The sequence below is a fragment of the Ursus americanus genome, chromosome 18 (genome assembly GCF_024610735.1).
Source record: "Ursus americanus isolate L20-20 chromosome 18, mUrsAme1.1.p, whole genome shotgun sequence".
NCBI lineage: Eukaryota > Metazoa > Chordata > Mammalia > Carnivora > Ursidae > Ursus > Ursus americanus.
Genome location: NC_142144.1, coordinates 29,216,070 through 29,238,548, shown reverse-complemented (window position 1 = coordinate 29,238,548; position 22,479 = coordinate 29,216,070). Strand labels below are relative to the sequence as shown.

General features: G+C 45.5%; 1 protein-coding gene across 2 annotated transcripts; it reads right to left on the bottom strand.

Annotated features, from left to right (window-relative positions):
- Window positions 1–1,821: 1,821 nt before the first annotated feature.
- Window positions 1,822–21,013, bottom strand: PGAP4 (post-GPI attachment to proteins GalNAc transferase 4). 2 transcript variants are annotated; one of them, XM_045780511.2, is made up of 2 exons: window positions 20,654–21,013; window positions 1,822–6,423 (listed from the first exon to the last, which is right to left on the bottom strand). In XM_045780511.2, the coding sequence occupies exon 2, from the start codon at window positions 6,344–6,346 to the stop codon at window positions 5,135–5,137; it is 1,212 nt and encodes a 403-aa protein (XP_045636467.1). In that variant the 5' UTR covers window positions 6,347–6,423; window positions 20,654–21,013; the 3' UTR covers window positions 1,822–5,134. The 2 variants fall into 2 exon arrangements, with proteins under 2 accessions (XP_045636467.1, XP_045636468.1); XM_045780512.2 differs by lacking the exon at window positions 20,654–21,013 and adding an exon at window positions 20,286–20,644.
- Between the last annotated feature and the right edge of the window lie 1,466 nt (window positions 21,014–22,479).

Sequence of the window (22,479 nt, the reverse complement as noted above, 5' to 3'; positions counted from 1 at the left end):
CTGTGCCTCACATCTCGTCTCCGGGAAGGTTTACATCTCTATTCTTGGTTTGTGTTAAATCATATAACGTTTTGCCAAAGGCCACTCCTACCACCCAGAGCCACTCACCCCTATAACCTGAGTTCACCCGTACAGTGCGAGGATTGTTCTGTCACTCTCTTCCCAGCCTCTCGGCCTAAAAGTCCTAGAAGAGGCCGTGGAGCCACCATGTGTGGTGTTCGTGTCTAGATGATTCCCACTGGCAGCACCAGGAAGATGCAGCAGTAGCAGTCTGAAGGGGAAATCGTAGCCTTCACCTGACAGTAACACACAGGACCCCCCCAACACACACACAACCCCCAATGCACACACTAGAAATAAAACCATAACAACCCAGAAAAGCAGCTGTGCAGTGGTGTAAAAAGTTCCTTTTCATGCTTGTCATTCCCTCTGCCTGGAATGCATGTAAAAAGCTTTTCACTTGGGTCGGAATTGTACATCCTAACCACCTCTCACTCCCTGAACCCCACTCTTTCTCTCCTAAATTTTCCTCCCTAGCCTCTTCTCTCTTCTACTAGCATTCCTCTTCTCCATAGGCAGTTCCACTGTTGACCCTCTACCCTTTCTATCCTTGTCTTTCCTTCCTTCCTTCCTTCCTTCCTTCCTTCCTTCCTTCCTTCCTTCCTCATTCATTCATTCATTCATTCATTCATTCATTCATTTCCTACTATGTGTCAGGTACTGTTCCAGGATCTGGGCATACAGCAATAAATGAAAAAGAAGATTCCAGATATTGGGAGGTTTATATCTTGTGGGGAGAAGGAGGTGGAAATATCCCAAAATAATAAGGGAATTTCAGGTCATGACAAGAGCTTTGAAGAGAATCAAACTGGGTAAGTGATAGATAGGGGCTGGGGGTCGGGAAGGTGGAAGGCTGCTTTAGAGAGAATGGAAAGTCTACTGGGAGGGATCAGCCAAAGGAGAAGTGTTCCAGATAGAGAGGATGGCCGTGCAAAGGCCTCCCAGTAAGAATCAGTAGAGCAAGTCTAAGCAAGTAAACGCAAGCTGGTGTGGTTAGAGCCTGGAGAACAAGGAAGGGAGTGGTAATAAGACATGAAGTCAGACAATTTGCAGGGGCAAGAGCCCATCTGGCCTGGAGGTTAATGTAGGGGGGTTGAATTTTATTCTAAATGCAGTAGGAAGCCAGGTCCTAGCAAAGTAATGAATTATTTATCTAGAACATTGACTATTCATTATTTAGTTCCTGTGCATTCTCCATAGGCTGGTCCTATAAAGATTTCATGACAGTGGTGCACACAGGAAGAATTTATTACGGGGCACCTGGCTGGCTCAGTCAGTGGAGCATGCGACTCTCCATCTCGGGGTTGTGAGTTTGAGCCCCATGTTGGGTGTAGAGAATACTTAAAAATAAAATCTTTTTTAAAAGAAGAATTTATTACATACGGAGTTTGGGACACACAGGAACAGGTGACAAATTTGAGATCCTCTGCTTCATTCTACATCTTTGTCTTCCTCTCCCATCTCTTGGACATCTTAAAGCTACCCCACTCCTACACTGAGGCCATCTGTTCTTTGCTTCCTTTGGATAAATTCATCATTTGGCTTTGGATTTCCATCTGTTTTTACCCCAAATTATTAATAGAGATGCCTCCTTTGAATCAGTTCATTCATCCGCATTTCTGTGTAGGATGTTAGGGAAAAGATCACGAAAATCTGTTAAGTTCTAAACCAAAATCCCCATTCTTAAGAGTGATGACTCATGACAATGCTACAACCCAGGTCCCGGAGTGAGCTGGAAGCCACAGCACATTCCCACTGCAGTTCTAATAGATTAAGTACTTTTTAATTACATTTTCAATCATCTTTGACACAGCCTCCAAAGGTTTTCCAAATAAAATCCAACCTAAAAACAAAAACAAAACCCGTGCCAGTTAATGAGCATGTCTCAGCAAATTCACTGTAGTTGGGATAAAAATATCCAAGTGGTTCATGTGACTTAAAATTAGCCAACTTCATATCGTGTACTGCTGTAACTCACAATGTATCATAGTGTATGTAAAAATCCCGCAGTAACCGACTCCAATCAGAATGCCTCTCTACCCAAATTAAGTTACCAATTAAATAAGTTCAACCAGATAAGGAGTGTGTCCGAGGTAAATTAGATTAATCCTATCATCATATTAATCTGATTTGTATTCTCCAGTCGCACAGTTGTATTCTACCCTTTTTTCTTCAAACAGCAATAAAAAGGAATATGCACAATTCAAATGTTTCCACTTAAGAAATACAACAAAGTCAGTTTTGGATTTTTAAGCAAACGGCCCATAATTGTGAAGAGCTACCTTGGGACTCCAAGATGGTGTGTGTGTGTGTGTGTGTGTGTGTGTGTAGTTTAGATACTATTCACGTGAGAAAAATCCATCCACAGAAATGAGAGAGAATGACAAAAGTCTTCTCAGGATACCTCAGTGGAACAAGTGCTTGTATTTGAACTGATATGGCTATGCAAATATACCCAGTCACAACAGGGAACTCCTTAGGCCTGACAATTATTAACCCCTGAAGGGTGAGGCGAGCAGGTTCTGTCAGAGACCTTCACCCTCCTGGTGACCTATGCCCCTTGTAATAGAAAGAGGCCTTTAGTTCTCCTCCAGCCCCCTGGCTTAGGATTAAACGAGACTTCAGCTTTGGCGTAAAGCTGTCAGCTGTCCTAATCAAGGACCGCATACAAAAACTGAACTCCAGGGAGGGACAAAAGGGAGAGAGATTTAGAAGAGGGTGGGGATAAAATAGCAGAACTGAGCCTGCATCTGCAGAAAATGTCCAAAGACGGCAGGCTCTAGTTAAGATCTATGGGGGAAGGTGTCTTAGTGGACAGGTAGAGAAATTAGACAAGGCAAAGATGGCTTTAGCCATCCAGAATGAAGGAGTCAAGGGTAGGGATATCTGCATGCAGTAGACAACTGAATCCGAAAGAGCAGAAATATAAACCAGCAATGATTCCCTATCTTCTGCCTGACTAGCTTAGATGTGACTCTCCTGTTGGTGGGCAAAACACATTCACAAGGAGATCCCATCGTTAATGCAACAAACTTGAATGAGTTGTAGGCCAGGTGGTTCTGTTCCCGAACATGGGATGAGCCATGGACCGGGACAGAATGAATCAAACAGCAAAATCTGAACATCCTAACAAGTCATCCAGTAGCTCCACTGACTTCAGACGTTCCTGTGCGACACATGACGTCTCACGATAACAACACGACACACACGTACACCTGCTTGTTCCCCAAGACCAACAGGACAATGAGTTTCTACCACAGGAGCTTACAGAGACATTGTTCCGTCCAGGTTACAATCAGATTCTACAAAAGAGACTTTGACTACACAGATATTTAGAAAATGAATGTAGTTAAGGAAAAAGTACAAGAGCTGGAAGTCAGAGGAGCCACGTTCCCACCTCGGCTCTGCCGTTGTCCCGCCAAGCAAACCTGGGGATGTTGTTTCACTTCCCCTGGCCTCAGTTTGTCCATCTGCAAAGCATGGTGTGGAACTCCGTGTGCCATGAGCTACTGTCTCAGTGCTCTCAAGGGGGATCTCCAGAAGGAAGCTCACTGGAAATTTAAAAAGCAAACGAAGACACGGGGCTGAAACAACCTTCAACACTTGAACTCCGATGTAGACATCCATCTTCACGAGAGGACCTGACCTCTGGTTTGATAAATATCGTCAAAGAACAGTTAAGGGTAACTTTGGAGGAGAATAGTTTTCAGATGCTCATCTTGCAATAAGCTCGATCATTTCCGGTTTGAACAAACCATTATTTTTGGCTTGGTTGGAGGTGGCGCCAGGTGAAAGCGGAGCTACATCTCCTTCACAGATCACAAGGACAAGTTAGCCTTTATTCTTGCAGTTTGGTCCAGAATGGCTACTCCCCGGGTGGGAGCTCGATGCCCTACTGCACACATGAAGCAGTACCACTAGTATCTTTATCCAAGATACACTTGAGTGTTACATGCTTATTACAGGGGAGAAAAGAACTAGTATTTGCCAAGTGCCTTCCATGGGCTAAGCACTGGCTGGGTGTTTTACATACATTCTGTCATTTAATCCTCAAGGCAACTTTCAAAGGTAGGTATCGCCATCCCCATTTTACAGGTGAAGAAACTGAGACTCAGAGCGGTCATGACTTGCCCAAGTGCACATCACTAGGACATGCAAGAGATCTGAAATAAAAATTGAGGCCCTTCTGACTTCACAGTCAACACTTTTGCTTTTCTAACATCATGATACCCAGAAGGAAAAAAAAAATGAGGGTGAATGATTAGCCAGCAAAATTAGGGGAAAGGATATGCTATTACTAAAGAGCTCACCTGGTTGACATCAGTCTGCAATGTCCAATTTTCAAAGAATCAGACTATGATGGAAATATTCAGTATGAAATCACTACTGAACATAAGCAATCTGACCTTGATGATCCAGAAGGCGCTTCCAGATCTTGCTGTGCCTTAAAGTTCTCACTAACAACACCGACCATCAGTACACTACAGATGCATGGAAAAGAAACACCACGTAACAGAAGCAAGATCACCTGTCTCCAAGTCGCCAGGCACTGCAACGACTTTTACCAGCTTTTACTACACCAGGTCAAAGAAACAAGTGGAACCTGTCAATACGGTCCTGTGTCTTTGGACATATATTCTAGGCATACATCCATTCTCATGCCCCGTGAGAGAGAAATCAATTCAAAAGGATCTCACCTTTCACCAAATTCTACCCTTACAATCCTAAAACGGCCATATCTTTGTGCACAGTATTTTTGGCAGTCACAAGCTCTATCACAAAGCAGAGCTGACAACGAGTGCAGAACACAGCTGGCATTTAAATGCCCCCTGGGTGGGCGGGTCAGACTGCATGAGGCAGTGTGGCTGTGTGGAGGGAGAGGGGTCCCGCCTCAGGGCGAACATCCGCTCCTGCCAGAGTTGTTCTCTGGCGTGTATGTTCTCAGCAGTCTCAGTGCCTAGATCCCTAACAACATGTGACAATGAAATAACTGCAAGCAACCATGTCCAAATAAAGAACTCGATGTTGGAATCACCGAGAAGCGGCCAAGTTCAGAAAGGCATTTCTTGGCACGCTAGAGCAGACTGGGATGAAAGTTGTACCGGAGGCTGGAGAAGAGCCCAATGTGCTTCACGAGGTTGGGCTCCACCACGTAGGCCCGCTCCCCCTTGGCCCTCAACAGTGAGTAGAGTGCCATGTCCTTGCCGAAGCCCTTGTGGCAGTACACCTGAGACAGGTAGGTGAGGGTCCGGCGGGCCGCAGGGGCAGGGAAGAGCATGGCGGGGGTGCAACACTGAGAGGCAGGGACCACGCTGTACAGGGAAGGACTCAGCCGCCGCAGTTCCAGGAAATAGTGCCGGCCCACCAGTTCCACCAGACCCATGCTATACAGGGAGAAGAAGAGCATGACGGGCCAGCTGAACCCCGGACGGCTGGCGAACCGCATGTATATCCAGGTTAGCAAGGGCCCCAGCAGCATGCCCACGCCGACCCACTCCAGGATCCGCATGGGCTCTGGGTTGATGTAGTGCTGCAGCCTCTCAGGGTGATAGAGCTTTAGGTAAAGGGCATCTCTGAGGTGAGGCTCGGAGAAGCGAGCCCGCAGAAGGTGCTCCAAGACTGGGAAGATCTGCTCTTCTGGAACGGCGTCATCTTCCACCATTAGGACATAGTCTGGGTTGTAGGTCTGCAGGGAGGACTCCAGGCAATAGACATAGTCCTGCTTCTCCTTCTCAAACGAGTTGGTCGAGGGGTCATCCCCATAATCATCCTCAGTGCCCTCGTAGCGGTTGGCCACAGGGACGTACTTAGACAGCAGCTTGGCGTCGAAATGGCTCACGCTACGTTCCACATTGCACAGGAAGAGTTGGTGCCCCTCGCACTGGGGGCCGCACTGCTGAAGAAGCCGGTGAAACTGGGACACCACCTGCAAGACATAGTGGAAGCCGGGTTGCCTGTCGACAGTGATGATGGTGATGACCAGCCAGGGCCGGGGGGTGGCCTGCCAGACGATGGGCACCGAGCCATTGGCAGACGGCAGCTCCTCAAAGTAGTGGAGGGCAGCTTCACCCTCTTTCAAACTTTGCTGCAGGAACTCCTGACTCATTTGGTTTAGGTGCCAATGGCGCAGATAGAAATAAGAGTGCAGGAGGCGGTGACAGGCGAGGGGGGCCAGCAAGCCGAACGTCACCACTGTTAAGATCAAGAGTTGGACAGCCGTGCTGCCCCAGGAGAGCCGCCGCAGCCTCCGGAGAAGCATGGCAGCAGGAGGGGCTGTTGTGCTCATGAGGTCAACTTCTGGTCAGGTCTGGTCCCAAGAACAAACCATCCTGGAATGCAGGCCCGAATCAGCACAAGTCAAACCTAGAGGGAGACAAGCACAGAATGGTAAGAGGCTTTAAAAAAAAACACAAAAACCCAAAAAACCCAGGGATAGAACGCAGCACATATCAACCCAGAAATTCTAATTCTAGGTGGTAGCTACTAGAGACTTCCAAGTATTTTCTCCAGGACGCTCTTCTTTGGTTGTGTCAGTTAATGATCTCCGGGATTCTTTCATTATTTCTATGAGTAAGGAAATCTTGGTGTATGCCACCAAGTTGCCACACCCACAGACGCTTAGTTGGGTTTCCAATGTGCCAGAAAGTCACCAGGTAGGCTAGTAAGATCCTTATTTCAACACAGCAGCTACATAGACCTGCGTTCTTAAAACAGACGAAAAAGCAAGACTTGACACAAAGGAAATACACGTTGAAAGTAAATTCCAAAGTAAATGCGTAGTAAGTACTGGTTGACTGATTATGCATAGCAGTTCTTGAAAACTGTCTTTTCTGCACATCCCAAACAAGAAAAGGACTCTTTAGGATTCTCTGAGACGTCTTTGTCAAGATCGTACATTCTTATTTCTCTAATCTCATGCAACTATCCTTAAAACTGCATCTAGTTTAATCCTGATTGTTCTCCCGTTTTATTTTTTATAGCGCTACCATAGGAACCAGTGTCTCCCATATGCAAGCGAACTCCAGGGCCGCAGACTTGGGAGGGGAGGAAATATCTGAAGAAAAGTCCATGAGCAGCTTTGCAATGAGGGAGGGAGGGACAGACAAGAGATCCAGAAAGGATGTTGTATGACGTGACGGCTCAGAGCACAGGCAGGAGGTCAGGCACACGTGTGACTCCCAACTCAGCCCCTCAGCGGGTGGAAAGTCACGTCTCCACAGCTGTGGGGCGCCTGGTTGGCTCAGTCGGAAGAACCTGGGACTCTTGGTCTCAGGGTCCTGACTTGGAGCCCCATGTTGGGTGTAGAGATTACTTAAATAAAACTTTTAAAAATGTATCCATATGGGGGCACCTGGGTAGCCCAGCTGGTTTAGCATCTGACTCTTGGTGTCAGCTCAGGTCGTGGTCTCGGGGTCATGGGATCGAACCAGGGTTGGGCTCCGTGCTCAACTCAGGGTCTGTCTGAAATTCTCTCACCCTCTCCCTCTGTCCCTCCCCCCACTCATGCACATGCTCTCTCTCTCTTTCTCTAATAAACAAAGACAATCTTTTTTAAAAATATATATTCATACATACAAACTCAAGTAATACCTTGGGAGTAAGTAGGCCTAATGATCGGAGAGAAAACAGACTCATACCGAGAAACAGAATTAAAACGACAAAGCCGGTATAACACCAGTAATGTCAATGCAAAACTAAGCGGTGTCTAAAGAACAGAAGGTAACCCTAAACCTCTTATGTCAGAAGCATAACAAAGTGTGTACACATTTGGAAGAAAAGGCCTAGCTTGTGAGTTATCTTGAAGGAAGGGCCGCCCAGGGACCGTATGAGGTTGTGGTGCAGCGTTCCGGGCTGTCATTTCCGTGTCCTCCCCTTCTTGGGCACACAGAAAGACCATATTCCCTAGCCCATCTTCTTCCAGGTGGGGTCTGGTGACTAGGGCTTGCCAGGAAAATACAAGCAAAGCGTCAGGTGTGACTCCTGGGCCAAGGCGGTTGAGAGCAGATGTGCCTTCCCGAATTTCTCACTCTCCAGTCACCAACTGAGGGGCTCTGGAGGAGGGTGGGGCCAGCAGCGGGCAGGAGCCTGAGGTCTTGAATGACTGCACAGAAGAGAGGTCCTTCCCACTGCTCCCCTCCCAGAAGCCTCCCAGTCTAGAGTTGGCTGTGTGGGAAGTAATACGTCAATCACTGTGTCTAGTCACTGACGATTTTTGGACTTATTACAGCAGTAGGCTACCCAGCCCCCTGGAACTGAGTACAATACCACACCTCTCTCTATAGGGTGATGACATGGTAATTCAACAAAGTCTCATTTTAGCATCAGAAGCACATTATTGTACTGTGGGACCCAGACGTGAGCCAGACTACCCCAGTACCAGTAAGAGATCGGGGTAGTACTTGAAGAGGGAAATAGCAGGGAGAGGTTTGAAGGCAGGCAAGCCCAGGCCTGCTGATTTGTGAACGTTCAGAGTACGGGAGACGGGATGCTTCTCCCTGCGAGCTGCTCAGGCCACTGGAGCTGACAAATCACGTGGATGGGCATCACTGCCAGTAGAAGCCAAGGACTGACACTGGGTGGAGCTTACACTCCTGGTAAGGAATGGAGTCGGTCAGGTGGCTTCCTGCTCACCCTGTTCTCCCGACGCTTGCTCTCACCCAAGAGAGCCGCACCCACTTAGAAGCAGGAACAAAATACAGTCAACAAGATAAGGCATGCAGCTTGGAGAATGCCAGCACCTGGGGAGCACAAACATGACAATGTGACGATGACAGTGCAGAGCTCTGTGTTGGGTGTAAAATCCCCATCCACACTCCTTCAACACGCTCTTCTGGTGACAGTTTCTGGTAAAGCAAGAATGTGACGCTCTTTAGTCCAGATCAGCCCCAGGGGTGGGGTGTTTAAGGACTCTGTGTGTGAGTGTGTGTACGTGTGTGTGCGCGCAGTCATCATTTAAAAACATAAATCTGATCATATCACTCTCCTGCTTAAAGTCCTTCTTCAGCTTCCCATTGCTCTGTTAATAAAATCCACATTTCTTGTCATGGCCCACTAGACCCTTTATGATCCAGACCGTGTCCTTCCCGGCCATCTTTTTCTATGGGCCCTTCCTCAAGTTACTCAAAATTAGACATTGGCAATATTTTTCTGTAAAGGGCTGGACAGTAAATATTTTACATTTTGTGGGCCACATACTGTTTCTTTTGCATATTCTTCCTAGACTTTTTCTTTTGTAAAACTCTTTAAAAATATATAAACTATTTTTAGTGCTCTAGCCACATAAAAACAAGCTGCAAGCCAAATCTGGCCAGCAGCCCATAGTTCACCAATCCCTGTTCTAGACTAGCACTCTGCAGTAGAAATACGAGGCAAGAGCCACATAGGTATTTAAATTTTTCTAGCAGCCACAGTCAAAAAGTAAAAAGAAAAAGATGAAATTAATTTTAATAATATATTTTAAATACATCAGAACTATTATTTCAACATGAAACCAATATGAATTATTAATGAGGTATTTTTTTTATATTAAGTCTTTGAAATCCAGTGTATATTTTACGTGTACAGTATATCTCAATTCAGACGGGTCACATTTCAAGTAATCAATAGCCACATGGCACCAATTCGCACGGTAGTTCTAGACACACGCATCTTTCAGAACACTGAGTATGCTACACTCTTACCTGACTCCTGGCCTTTGCTCACACAACTCCCACACTCTGGAGCATTTTATTCCCCCACCTTCCCTGCTTCTTCACGTAGATAGCTTTTTCTCATCCTTTAATCCACTCTTCCTGGCCCATGCAAAGTAGGGCCTCCCAAACTGGCACTCACATATTTTGCTAATGGGACTATAACTCAGAATAACCTCTGTAGAATTAATTTGGGATTATTAAAAAAAAAACCACTAACGATGCGGCAATTCCATTTCTAACATTCCTTCCTAGATATATAGTCTCGTGTGAGAAATGACTGGCAGCATCATCTGTAATAGCAAAATACTGCAAGGGCTCATCAACTGAGAGTGAGTCAAAGAAATTATGATACATCCGAAGAATGGAATACAAAGTACCCATTAAAAGCAAGCAAACTTGGAAGAGACCAAGATGGCAACGCAGGAGGCTCCTGAACTTCTCTCCTCCCGTGGACGCATTAAATGTACGGCTACACCAAGAGAAATTCCCCGAGAGAAATCCAGAAACTAGCTGAGGAACCCCTACACATAGGGGAAATGAGATAATACCCACGTTGAAACAGGTAGGAAAGAGAGGCTAGGTAGGAAAGAGAGGCTGAGACACACTCCAGCCATAAACCCACCCCAATACAGTGCCCTATAACCAGGAGGGAACTCCCCATTCCCAGTTTCTTCATGAGGAGTAAAGGGTTTGGACCACACACCTAGCACTCCAAATTTTAAGACTCCCACCTGAAGGATGGGCTCCCGAAACATCTAGCTCTGAGTGCCAATGGGGCTTGCATCCGTGAGACCAACTGGACCATAGCGAACAAAGAAGCAGTTCTTTGCAGGTACATGGGCACTTGCCACCTCCATCCCCTCCAGGGCTCAGCACTCTGGGAGCAGGCAAAAGTGACCATCCCTAGTTGTTCCCTGGAAGGGTTTTGAGGGCATACTTTACAAGTTCCTGCCAGAGGGTCCAGCTTCTAACTTAGCACGTATCTAGGAGCTGGCTGAAATTCTCCCCAGAACCCGAGGGAACCGATAGGCACTTCTCCCACCTTCTCCCACAGGCTCACTCCAATGATAAAACCAGATCGCCAGCATCTCTCTGGAAGGAGCTTATACACAGGCCTGGTGCCCCAGCTTTTGCAGCAACACCTGAGGGATGGGTCCCTGGATTACCTGGCTCTAATCGCCAATGGTATATGACTCAAAAAACTGAGAACCGATAGACGAATTCAGTAAAGTTGCAGGATATGAGATCAACACACAAAAATCAGTTGCATATCTATACACTAATGGAGAAATTAAGAAAAAATCCCACTTACAATTGCATCAAAAATAATAAAATACTTAGGAATAAATTTAATCAAGGAGGTGAAAGATCTGTACACTGAAAACAGTAAGACATTGTTGAAAGAACTGAAAATCACACAAATAAATGGAAAGATATTCTGTGGTTGTGGATTAGAAGAATTAATATTGTTAAAATGTCCATATTACCCAAATGATCTACAGATTCAATGGAATCTCTATTAAAATTCCAATGGCATTTTCCAAAGAAAGGAAAAACAGTCCTAAAATTAGTATGTAACTACAAAAGATCTCAAATAGCCAAGGCAATTTAGAAAACATAGGAGGTAAGCTTCTTGACATTGGTCTTGGCAATGATTTTTTTTTTTAATTTAACACCAAAAGCACAGGCAACAAAAACAAAAATAAATAAGTGGGTCTACATCAGGCTAAAGGGCTTCACACAGCAAAGGACACCATCAATAATATGAAAAGGTAACCTATAAAATGCAAGAAAATATTTGTAAACCACATATTAGACAAGGAGTTCATATCCAAAATATACAGAGAATTCATACAACTCAATAGCAATAATAATAATAATAACAATAGCAATAATAACAATAACCCACTTATTTAAAAACAGGCATAGGAGGACCTGAATAGATGTTTTCCCAAAGAAGACATATAAGCAGCCAACAGGTACATGAAAAGGTGCTCAGGAGCACTAATCATCACGGAAACACAAATCAAAACCCACAATAAAATATCACCTCACACCTACTAAAGACTTCTATTATCAACAAGGCAAGAGATAAGAAGTACTAGCACAGATGTGGAAAAAGGAAATACTTGTAAACTGTTGGCTGAAACATAACCTGGTAGAGACACTATGGAGGTACGGAGGGAAAACAGTATGGAGGTTCCTCAAGAAATTAAAAACACAACTGCCAAATGATCCAGCAATCCCCCATCTGGGTATATATCCAAAGGAAACAAAATCACTCTCTCGAAGAGGTATGCAGCATTGCAGCATTATTCACAATAGCCAAGATATGGAAACAACCCAAATGTCCCCTGATGGATGGATGAATGGATAAAAAATATTTGGTGTATCTATGCAATGGAATATTATTCAGCCTTAAAAAAAAAAAAAAAGGATATCCTGCCATTTGTGACAACATGGATGAATCCAGAGGGCATTATGCTAAGTGAAATAAGACAGAGAAAGACAAAAACTGCATGATATCATCTGTATGTGGAATCTAAAAAAAAGTCAAATTCATAGAAGCAGAACAGACAGTTGGTTACCAGTGCTGAGGGGAGGGCTGTGGGTAAGGCTGGTCCGAGTATAAACTTTTAGTTGTAAGATGAATAAGGTCCGAGGCTCTAATGCATAACTTGGCGACTACAGCTGATAATACTGTGCTTGCTAAGATACAATACTGAGATTTGCTGAGAGGAGAACTTAACGTGTTCTCACCAAAAAAAAAAAAAAGTTCAAGAAAGCAAAATCTTCATATACAGATATAGAAAAATTTTAAGATATATTTTCAGTGAAAGAAGACCTAGATTAAAAAAAAAAAAAGACAGACCTAGAAAAGTATGTCTAGCATGCTACCATTTGTGTAGCAAAAGGGGGATAATATATTCAAAGGGCACACTCTTAGATCCAGGTATGACTGGAGAGGCCCTAAAAGCACCCAGTATTCCCAGAGCCGTGGATTTCTGCTTTATTTTCTAGGATCTTGCTAATAAGGGGCCTGGTGTGCGTGCAGGGCTGGTTTCAAATTTGCTGCACAAAAGAGGCTTGTATGTTTCAGGTGGATACAAAGGGAGAAGACTTTCTTGAAGCTGTTCATCAAGCAAGCACGATGATCTTCCTTTGATTTCGTTATTTGTATGGGGCAGGAGAAGTAAAGATGTCAGTCCTCTCCAAGCCCCCCTGTGCTACTGCCCTCAGGCCCTATTATCCTGTCCCTTGATACCCCAGGCTCCTGATTCTCTCTCCCCTCTGGCAGGTGGGTCAGGATCAGGAGCACCTGGTGCCGACATCAAGGGAACCTTTAATGCCAGGCAATTTCCTCATGGGGGCAATAAAATCATTAACCTCTCAGAAATAACCTGCTTTAAAAATATGGTGTGAGACTGCTGTTCTCTTGATCATCAGGGAAGGACTGGGATTCAGTTCAGAGGACACGTGGTCCCTACCTACACAGATAAGCTTTTGCTGGGGTGATGAGCAGCCCAGACCTTCAGCGCTTATGATAACGACATGCATTTCTTGCTCATGGGTCTGTGGATAGCTGTGGTTCAGCTGGGTTCAGCTCCGGACTGAGGGTCAGAATCAGGTTGTTCCATGTACCTCTTGTTCCAGGTCAGGTTGCAGAAGGAACAGACATCTGGGCATGCTCCTTTGGTGGACGGCAGGTGCACAAGAGTCATAACACAAAAGGTACATGTATGGCCTCACTTAAGCAGGCCATAGATTGAGTCCACTCACCATGCACTAGCCAAAGCAGTGGGGCAGGGATTTTTACTCCTCCTGCAGAGCAGAGGAAGGGGAAAATGAAGGTTCAATGGAAAGCAAAAGCAGGAGGCCAATTTCTAAGCTCTCAGGAAAAAAAAAGAAAGGCTCTAGCAATCTGCTGAGAGTCTGGGACATTTTTCTAAAATGCTCACAAGGCATCTGGCCCCCTATCACTATACACGGTATGAGTCAGGACAGAGTAGAGTAATGACTTCTAAATCTCAGGGGTTTATAGGAAAAGAGGTTTAATTCTTGCTCATGTTACTCGTCCGTTATGGATCAGTGAAGACTCTGCAACCTGTCATTCGCACTCCAGGACCCAGGTAGATGAACTGCCTCTTTTCTAGACATCGCTGGTTTTGTGGCAGAGGAGAAAGAGACGGATAGTGGATCACAAGCTGGCTCTCAAAGCCACAGCTCGAAAACGACACACATCACGTCCACCTACCTTCACTGACCAGAGCGAGTTACATAACAACCCTTAAGTTCAAGAGAACAGAGTTATGTAATTTTCCTGCAAGAAGGGGTACCAGAAGACATATGGCCAAGCCTGAAGCCAATGATCAGGGAAATATATGTCTCTCCAGGGAGAGGCCGAAAATATCTTGAACAATAATGCAATCTAGTACATCCATCTTGGGCCATGGGAGGTGGGATCAGATCCTTCAATGATCAGATGACTGGTTTGCCTAAAATCCAGCCACTTGGAGTTAGGTAGGCATTCAAGACTATGTTCTTATGTGCTTTTGAAAACATCTTCTTAAAGGATTTAGCCAATTGCTGCACAGTGGGGTGTGGTGTTCAAGGCCTCCTATAATTTATTTCACTTCACTGGTTTGGTTTTAAGATAACTTACCTGAAAACAGGATTTTGCATTGGTAACTGGAAGGAAGGAGGTCTCTACTTCCAGCCCAATATGGGGATGGAATAGAAGTAGGCCCATGTGTGCATTATCACTCTTTTTCCAGAATTCCATAGTCACCCATGGCATCACCAGCTCAGGACCACATCCAGGGATGCTGGGGACTGACTGGAATCTGTGAGGTGGCCTGGAAACAATGACACCGTTACAGCCCCGATTCTACTGTGTAATGATTACTGAGTTGTTATCTGTGCCTTACTGGTGTACTTTGAAACAGAACCATTTTGTAAACTGGATTATGTCTGTTACTGTGTCTTGTATGGAGGGCTCAGAAAAGACAGTAAAAGACACTAGACACCAAGAAATGAACGTGAAATAGGACTAGAATGAATAAACGGAGCGACAATGGCAGTTACATTTTACTGCAGCTTCTAAAAATTAAGCTGGGGGCACCTGGGTGGCTCAGTTGGTTAAGTGGCCGACTCTTGATTTCTGCTCGGGTCATGATCTCAGGGTCATGGGATCGACCCATGCATCGGGCTCTGTGCTCAGCAGGGAATCTGCCGGAGATTCTCTCTCTCTCTCCCTCTCCCCCTGCACTCTCTCTCTAAAAGAAATAAATCTTTTAAAAAAATAAAAATTAAGCTGAAGGGGTCAGAGAGGTATGTGAGACAGTACACAAGGCTGAGTGTCCAGAGATAAGCAGTCAAGAAGTCTGCTCTCCTGCGTGAATGGCACCGCCACTCACCCAGGAACCTTGGGTCCAAAAGACCAGTATGCTCTGACTACTCATCCCTATCCAGTCACTTCCCAAATCCTAGCAATGCCACCTGTATGGCCTCTTTGATGCCCCTCTCCTCCCCTCCCCTCCCCTCCCCTCCCCTCCCCTCCCCTCCCCTCCCCTCCTCCCACAGCCATGCCCTTCTGCACTGCCTCACCCTTGTTACTCCTCATCCCCTCCAGGCCAGCTGACGGCAACAGGTTCCTAACTAGGCCTCCGACTTCTAGAAGGAGCAATGGATTGGAAGCCAAAAGATCTCAGTCCAGGTCTGGTCCCAACATTCACTCGCTGGGTCCATCTATAAAGAAATCATTTATCTGAGACTATTCTGCCTCTGTCAAATAGGAAAATGAAAAACACCTCATTTTTGGAGGCACTGTGAGGATAAAGTGAGACAATGGCTATAAAAGCCATTTGTCAGAGAGAAGACACCGCAAATGATGGTAATGTCTGACATTATCAGCATCCATCTGAACATACGAAGCACAAATCTGAACATGGCGCTCTTTTCTGTGGGACTGTTCATGATTCCCCGACGACTATAGAACGAAGTCCACATTCTTCGCCAAGATTCTTCACAATCCAGTTTCAACTATCCCTCCAGTCTTATTTCTTCACCTCACACAGGCTACTTAACCATCAAGAATCAGCTCCAAAGGGATCTCTTAAAAACCAACCCTCATCTGCCCCAACCAGAAAAAAACTCTTGCTTCTCAAGCGCTTGGCCCCTTTACATAAATTTCCCCCCCAGAACATTTATCACTTGCTACTTTGGACTGTATCTTTGGATAGCTACCACTTGTTAAGCTCCTACTACATATCCAAGTTCTGTAATAGACTCTTACATCTATTTCATTTAACCAAAATAGCAACTCTCGAATAGCAATGGAACTAATTCCATTTAGAGGAAAAAAATAAATGCTACCAAGTTGAAAGCAGGAAATTAAAACAGAGGAGAAATTCCAAAGCCTATATTTTGTCCACAATGCCTGCTGCCCTGCATGGCTTTATTCATGACCTCTGACTTATGCCCCAATTGGACTTATAAATCCTTTGTTAGTGGATTCAGTCTGATTTATCTTTGGTATCCCTTGCAGACTCACCACAGTACTCTGTGCATAGGAGAGGCTCAATGTTTGTGAAGCAAATAAATGCTGATAGTCAAGTCATTTAACCTTTGTGGGTCTCAATTCCTCAGCTATAAAATTGGAAGTATCAAAGAGCACGGCCTTACAATGTGCAGCGATCCACTTATTTGTACATGTCTGCTAAGCACGTATTATGTGCTAGGCAACGTTCTAAGCAGCTCATCAATCCTCGTAAGAAGCCTGTGAGAAATACTATTATTCAGCCCATTTTATACCTGAAAAAGCTAAAGACAGAATTAAGTTGTACCAAAGGTTAACAAAGCTTCTAAGTGGGTGGGAAAACTTGAACCTAGGCAATCAGGCTCCAGAAGCCATGTTCTCAACCAATATGCAATACTGTCTCTGCAGAGATTGGAAACCCAAGAAAACCAGCTGAAAAATCATTAGAAACGGTAACAGAGTTTCAGAATGCAAATGTAAATATTAATATGTAAAAATAATAATGTAAAAACATTTTAAAATAACATCTAGTATTACACACACACACATAAACTGCTTCACCTAATCAGACAATAACCCAATTAATTAATGGGATAAAAGATCCCTGTGAGAATGGGGTAAAAAACCTAGGAATAAATTTTTTGAATATGCAGAATATACACACATACTATAAAATTCTCCTGAAAGATATTTTAAAAGTTTTAGTAAGTGGAGAAACATAGCATTTCCCCAGGATAGAGATCCTCTTTTAACATATCCTCTTTTAACATAATGTCCGTTCAATTTACTTTAAGAGGGAGTGGCCCAGTTCAACAAACGGGCACTTGATATAAATTGGTGCAACCTTTGGAAGGAAAGTTGAACCAGTATCTATAAAAATTTTATATGTGCATCCCCCTTGACATAGAAATTCTTTCTAGGAATCTATCCCACAGAAATGCCAACACTTGCTACCAAAGATGGACAAGGAATGTTCATGGCAGTTTTGTTTGTAATAGTAAGAAAGAGAAAGATAAAGAGGGGGAGGAGGGACAGGGGAGGGGAGGAGAGGAAGAAGGAAGGAGGAACTGCAGGGGAAAAAAATGCCCAGCAACAGGAAACATATTTTTAGGTAATTATACAAAGCGATAAGAAGCCATTAAAAAGGAAGAGAAAGCTAACTAACATTTGCAAAGTCTTAGCTGCGTCTCTGCTATGGACTGAATGTGCTCCCCCCAAATTCGTGTATTAAAACGCTAATGCTCAATGTCATGGTATTTGGATATGGGGTCTTTGGGAGGTAATTAGGTCTTGGCGGTGGAACTCTCATGTTGGGTTAGTGCCCTTAAAAGAAGAGGCAGGAGAGAGCAGGCTTCCTCTCTCTGCCACTGAGAATAGAGTGAGAAGGTAGCATCCATACACCAGGAAGAGGGCCCTCAGCGGAACCCAGCTATGCTGCAACCCTGATTTCAGACTTTCAGCACCCAGAAGGAAATGTTTTGCTGTTTACACCACCCAATCTATGGTAATTTGTTACAGTCTGAGAGATTTTAAGTCTCTAAGGGAAAAATAATGCAAGATATGTCAATGCAATTGTAGAAAAATGTACATAGTATGGTCATTCCGTTTTTGATATGGAGTATAACTTAGTGAACGAAAGATGAAGGTATGGAGGAATGGAAGCTTCCTGTTTTGCTTCCAACACTTTTTTTAAAAAAGATTTTATTTATTTCAGAGAGAGAGGAGAGAGAGAGCACACAAGCATGAACGGGGGAGGGGAACGGGCAGAGGGAGGAGACTCCCCGCTGAGCAGGAAGCCTGACATGGGGCTCAGTCCTGGGACCTTGAGATCGTGTCCTAAGCAGAAGGCAGACACTTACCCAACTGAGCCACCCAGGCGCCCCCTTTCAACACTTTTGTAAAGAGTAGGTACTAATTTTATGATAATTATTAAACATTCATTCAACAAATACTGAGTCTTGTGCCGGGCATTGGGATGGTGAACATGACACTCAGGGCCTCACTTTGCTGGCACATATATAAAAATTGGGAGGATGTATCAAAGGTTAGCATGGCAATGATGACATCAATTTTATGTAGCGCTTCATAATTTTTTATTACGATGGTGGTTACATTTGATAAAATTCATCAAAATAAACTTAAATGGTGTGTTTCATGGCATGTCAACTATACTTCAATAAAATTGATTTTTCTAAGAGCCAGGAAAATGATATTACAGAGTAGTAAGAGAGAATCTGCCTGACCAGATCTTAAACCTACTATAAAACTTCAGTAATTAAAATAACATGGCACCAGCACCAAAATATGCTGATAAATAGACAGATGAGAAAATCCACAGATACAAACATGTAATAACTTAATCTACCGTAACGGAAGCAATTTAAATCAGGGGTGAAAAATGGACTTAATAGCTTTGTGGCAACTGGCTAACTCTTCAGGAAAAGTAAATTAGCTCTCCACTTTACAACTTAAGCTAGAATAAATTTCACATTAAAATATTCAAACAAAAGCTTAAAGGTACCTGAAGAAAATACAGAAGAATATTTACATATTTTAGGAAAGGCCTAAAGGAAAGCCTCTTCTCAGCAAGGTCCACAAGCAAAGCAGAAACCATTAAAAAAAAAAAAAAAAAATATATATATATATATATATATACACACATACATGACTAAATGAAAAAGTTAAATTTGTATATGGTCAAAGATGAAAAACTGACAAAACCATCAAGCAAATTGGGAAAGACTATGCAACATAAACGACAGAATTACTTCTTTAATGCTTAATATATAAAGAGTGCTTAAAAATCAGGAACAGAAAGATACTCCAGTTGAAAAGGGGGCAAAAGAGGGGCGCCTGGCTGGTTCAGACGGTGACATGTGCAACTAGTGATCTCGCGGTTCTGAGTTCGAGCCCCAGGTTGGGCACAGAAATTACTTTTAAAAGGGGGGTGGGGTGGGGCAAAAGAATTAAGATCCTTCACCCCTGCAAATGCAAAAGGCCAGTACACAGAGGAAAAGGTATTAGTTCCCCCTGGGTAACCAGACGTGCAAATTAAAACAAGATACTATTTTTGTCCACCTTATCGGTTTAGATGTTTGTATGCAGAGAAAACTTTAAGACGATATCCAGAAAAACTCAACAATCTAGATGAAGTTTTAAGTTATCTTTATTTTCTCCTTTACATTTTTGTTTCCTGAATGCTTTGTAATACGCTAATCCTTTAAAAAATTCTAATAATCTTAATAATGTTAGGTGTTAGACACACGTAGTTTTCTCTTGTCACCTCCCAAAGTACCTGGTACAGTGCACTCTAGAATTGCACCCCTAAAAAAAGCTATCCCCCTTACCAGGTTCAGTGCTCCTGGGGAAATACACGTGCGCACACGCACACACACCTGCAGGTTTTGCTAATGGCCCGCATAGTGAGATCATCATTGGAGCCGCTCTGCGCTTCTCCCGGGGACAGCACGGGACCAGCAGGGGGTGCCAGGGTCACACCCACCCAGCAGGAGTTCTAGCCCCTGGGCACTTCGGGCGCAGTGCGGCACCGGCAACGCCCGCGCCCAGAGGCCAGGAGGAGGATGTGACTAGCGGGGGTGGGTGGTCCTCTCCACTCCTCGCGGAGAGAGAATGGGAGCGGAAGACCACAGTCCCGGATCTAGCGTCTGCTGCTGACCTTGGGCAGTCCCCGCCGCTCTCGGGCCTCAGTTTCCCCACCCGTAGGTAGAGGCTAACGGTTACGATCGCTGCGCTGGCTCCCTTCGTCTGGTCTTTCCGGGAGCTGGGAGGGACGCCTTCCTCTGCCGGGTCGCCCTTCCTCGGTCCCCGGGCTGCGAGGTCGCGCGCAGAAACCCCACGCCGCGGCAGCGCTTTGGCGAGCCCGGCTGGCCCGAGGGGCGGACGCGCGAGGGACCCTCGCCGCGTGCCGGCGGCCATTAGACGATGTGCCCTTTGGCTGTGAGGCCCGGCCAGGCTGGCCAGGAGCAGGGTCTTACCTGGGCTCGCACGCGCCTGGCTCGCGCCTTCCTGTCGGCCTCGCCGAGCTGCCGAAGCGGGCGAAGGGTGGAGAGACGCCCTCGCCGCGACACTCATTCATCCCTGCCCTGACACCCGCCCCGGCCGCGCGGGGGACACCTCTCTGGGGTCCCCGCGGTCCTCCGGCAGGAAGCGGCCGGCGTCCGGGGCTGGGCCGCAGCGAAGCTCGCCTGCCCAGAACGCACGGCCGGGGGCGCAGGCCCTCCGGAGCTGCGCCAGCACCCGCCGCAGCTCTCCCCGCGCCAGCGGCGGCCCGGGTAATCCTCGTCCCCACGCTCCGGCCGCGATGCCAGAGGGGCTGGGCAGATTGCACGCAGGGAAAACCTACCCGGTGGGGGCGGTCAGCTCCGTCCTCCGCGCACGCCGAGGGCCGCCTCTGGTGTCGCCTAGGCGGGCTGGCTCATCGCCACAGAGAAGCCATCGCCCAACCCTGAGGCCCGGGCGGAGCGGGCGCAGCGCGGTTCGGGTGCGTGCCCGAGCCTCACCTCCTCCCGCGGCGCAGCTCCCGCGCCGGGTCCCCTCGCTCCGGCAGGCCATGTGACCTGCGAGCTGCGGAGCGACCGCAGCCCCCAAAACCAGCTTGAGGGGAAAAAAGGACGGCAAAAGGCGCCAACTGATGGGCAGAAAGGGAAAAGCAGGCTCAGGGCTAAGGAAATGGAAAATGCTGAAGATTGAGGTCTCCGCGCTTTTCACAGCCCCAGCCGGCCTGCAAGCGTGTTCTCCGCTGGAGGGAATTGGTTTTGCCCATAATAAAAATAATAGCCGACACCACTTCCGCCCCCAAACCCCACCGCACCCTACCTTATGCCAGGCGCCTCATGAACGTTCCTCTAGATCTCACTTCACTCCTGGACATTATAGATTATCATCCCCAATTTGCAAACGACGAAAGATTTGAGAAGATAATTGAGAAGTGCAAACCCTTCCTGATTCCAAAAGCCAGCAATGTAAACATTTATTTTAAAAATCAGAAAGGTTTGGTTTAACCAGGTCACCTAGCCAGGCATGGGTGTTAGGTTTGTGGTTCTTTCCACTTACCTGTCAGTCTCCCGGGGGTGGCTTCCGTGGTTCAAAACCCATTCCCAACCCTTCATTTTGGCGGATATTTATTGAAGAATTGTTCTGACGTCGTGCCAACACCACAGATGAGAATGAGGTAAGAATGAGACCGCCTACTTCCAGACTCCCTGTACATGAGAAGGTTGAAAATTTTGCACAGAATGTCTAGGAGAGAGAGCTGAGCAAAGGGAGAAGAGACTCACGAAAAGAGATGTCTGAAAAGTGGCTCTCATTACTAATGAAGGGCTTTTATGCGTTGAGAGATGTCATTTCTGAGCTTTGTCTCTCAGAAATTATTTAGTTAACAGGCCACAGAGGTTTAATAAGAGATCCAAAAATAACTAGGTGAGAGCTGAAGGAGATAACTTACTGCTCTTTATCAAAGTGCCAAGTATTCACTAAGTATATAATAAATGCTCATTTAAGTGATGATGTGATCTGTCATACATTATAACCTTTATTTTATTCACATACCATGAATGAAACTACCTAAAATCTATCCACTTCTAAAAAAGAGCAGTGAGGTCTCAAGGCAATTCAGTCTCCACAGGAGACCTGCAGAATATTTTTTGCCCTCAGATAGGTCGTCACTACTCATTCCAGCATAGGTATGTACATCTGTTCCTGCCTTCAGGGCTGCCCCAAGTCATCCAAGCAGAAGCATGTTTCTTTGGTGAGAGGAATAGAAGCCAGCATGATATTTCATCAAGGGAGCACATAGAGATTTATTCATATTAATGAAATGACATCTCTCAATGCATGAAAGCCCTGCATTAGAAAGCTATTACTTTGGGTCTCAAATGTTCTTCAGTCTTCCAGAATCCTATTTTAAGCAAATATTGTTCTGAATGGTGTCACACTGGGGGTATGAGAAAATGGGCACATTGGTTGAAAACAAGTGCTGAGGAGCCCAGGGAAGCGATGTGGAATGAGCCTGGGGAGGGAAAACGGAAGCCAAAGGAAAATGAAAGCCAGCTAGATTCCACTCTGGCTTCCTAGGGTTTCCACCTCATGGTTTTATTGCCTTTCTCAGCACTTCTAATTCTGGGTCAGCTTGCCTTTCTAGGCCAGGGGTTAGCAAACTACAGCTCACTG

Coding starts and splice junctions, on each gene's coding strand:
- PGAP4 (XM_045780511.2), bottom strand. CDS start 6,346: ATGAGCACAACAGCCCCTCCTGCTGCCATGCTTCTCCGGAGGCTGCGG.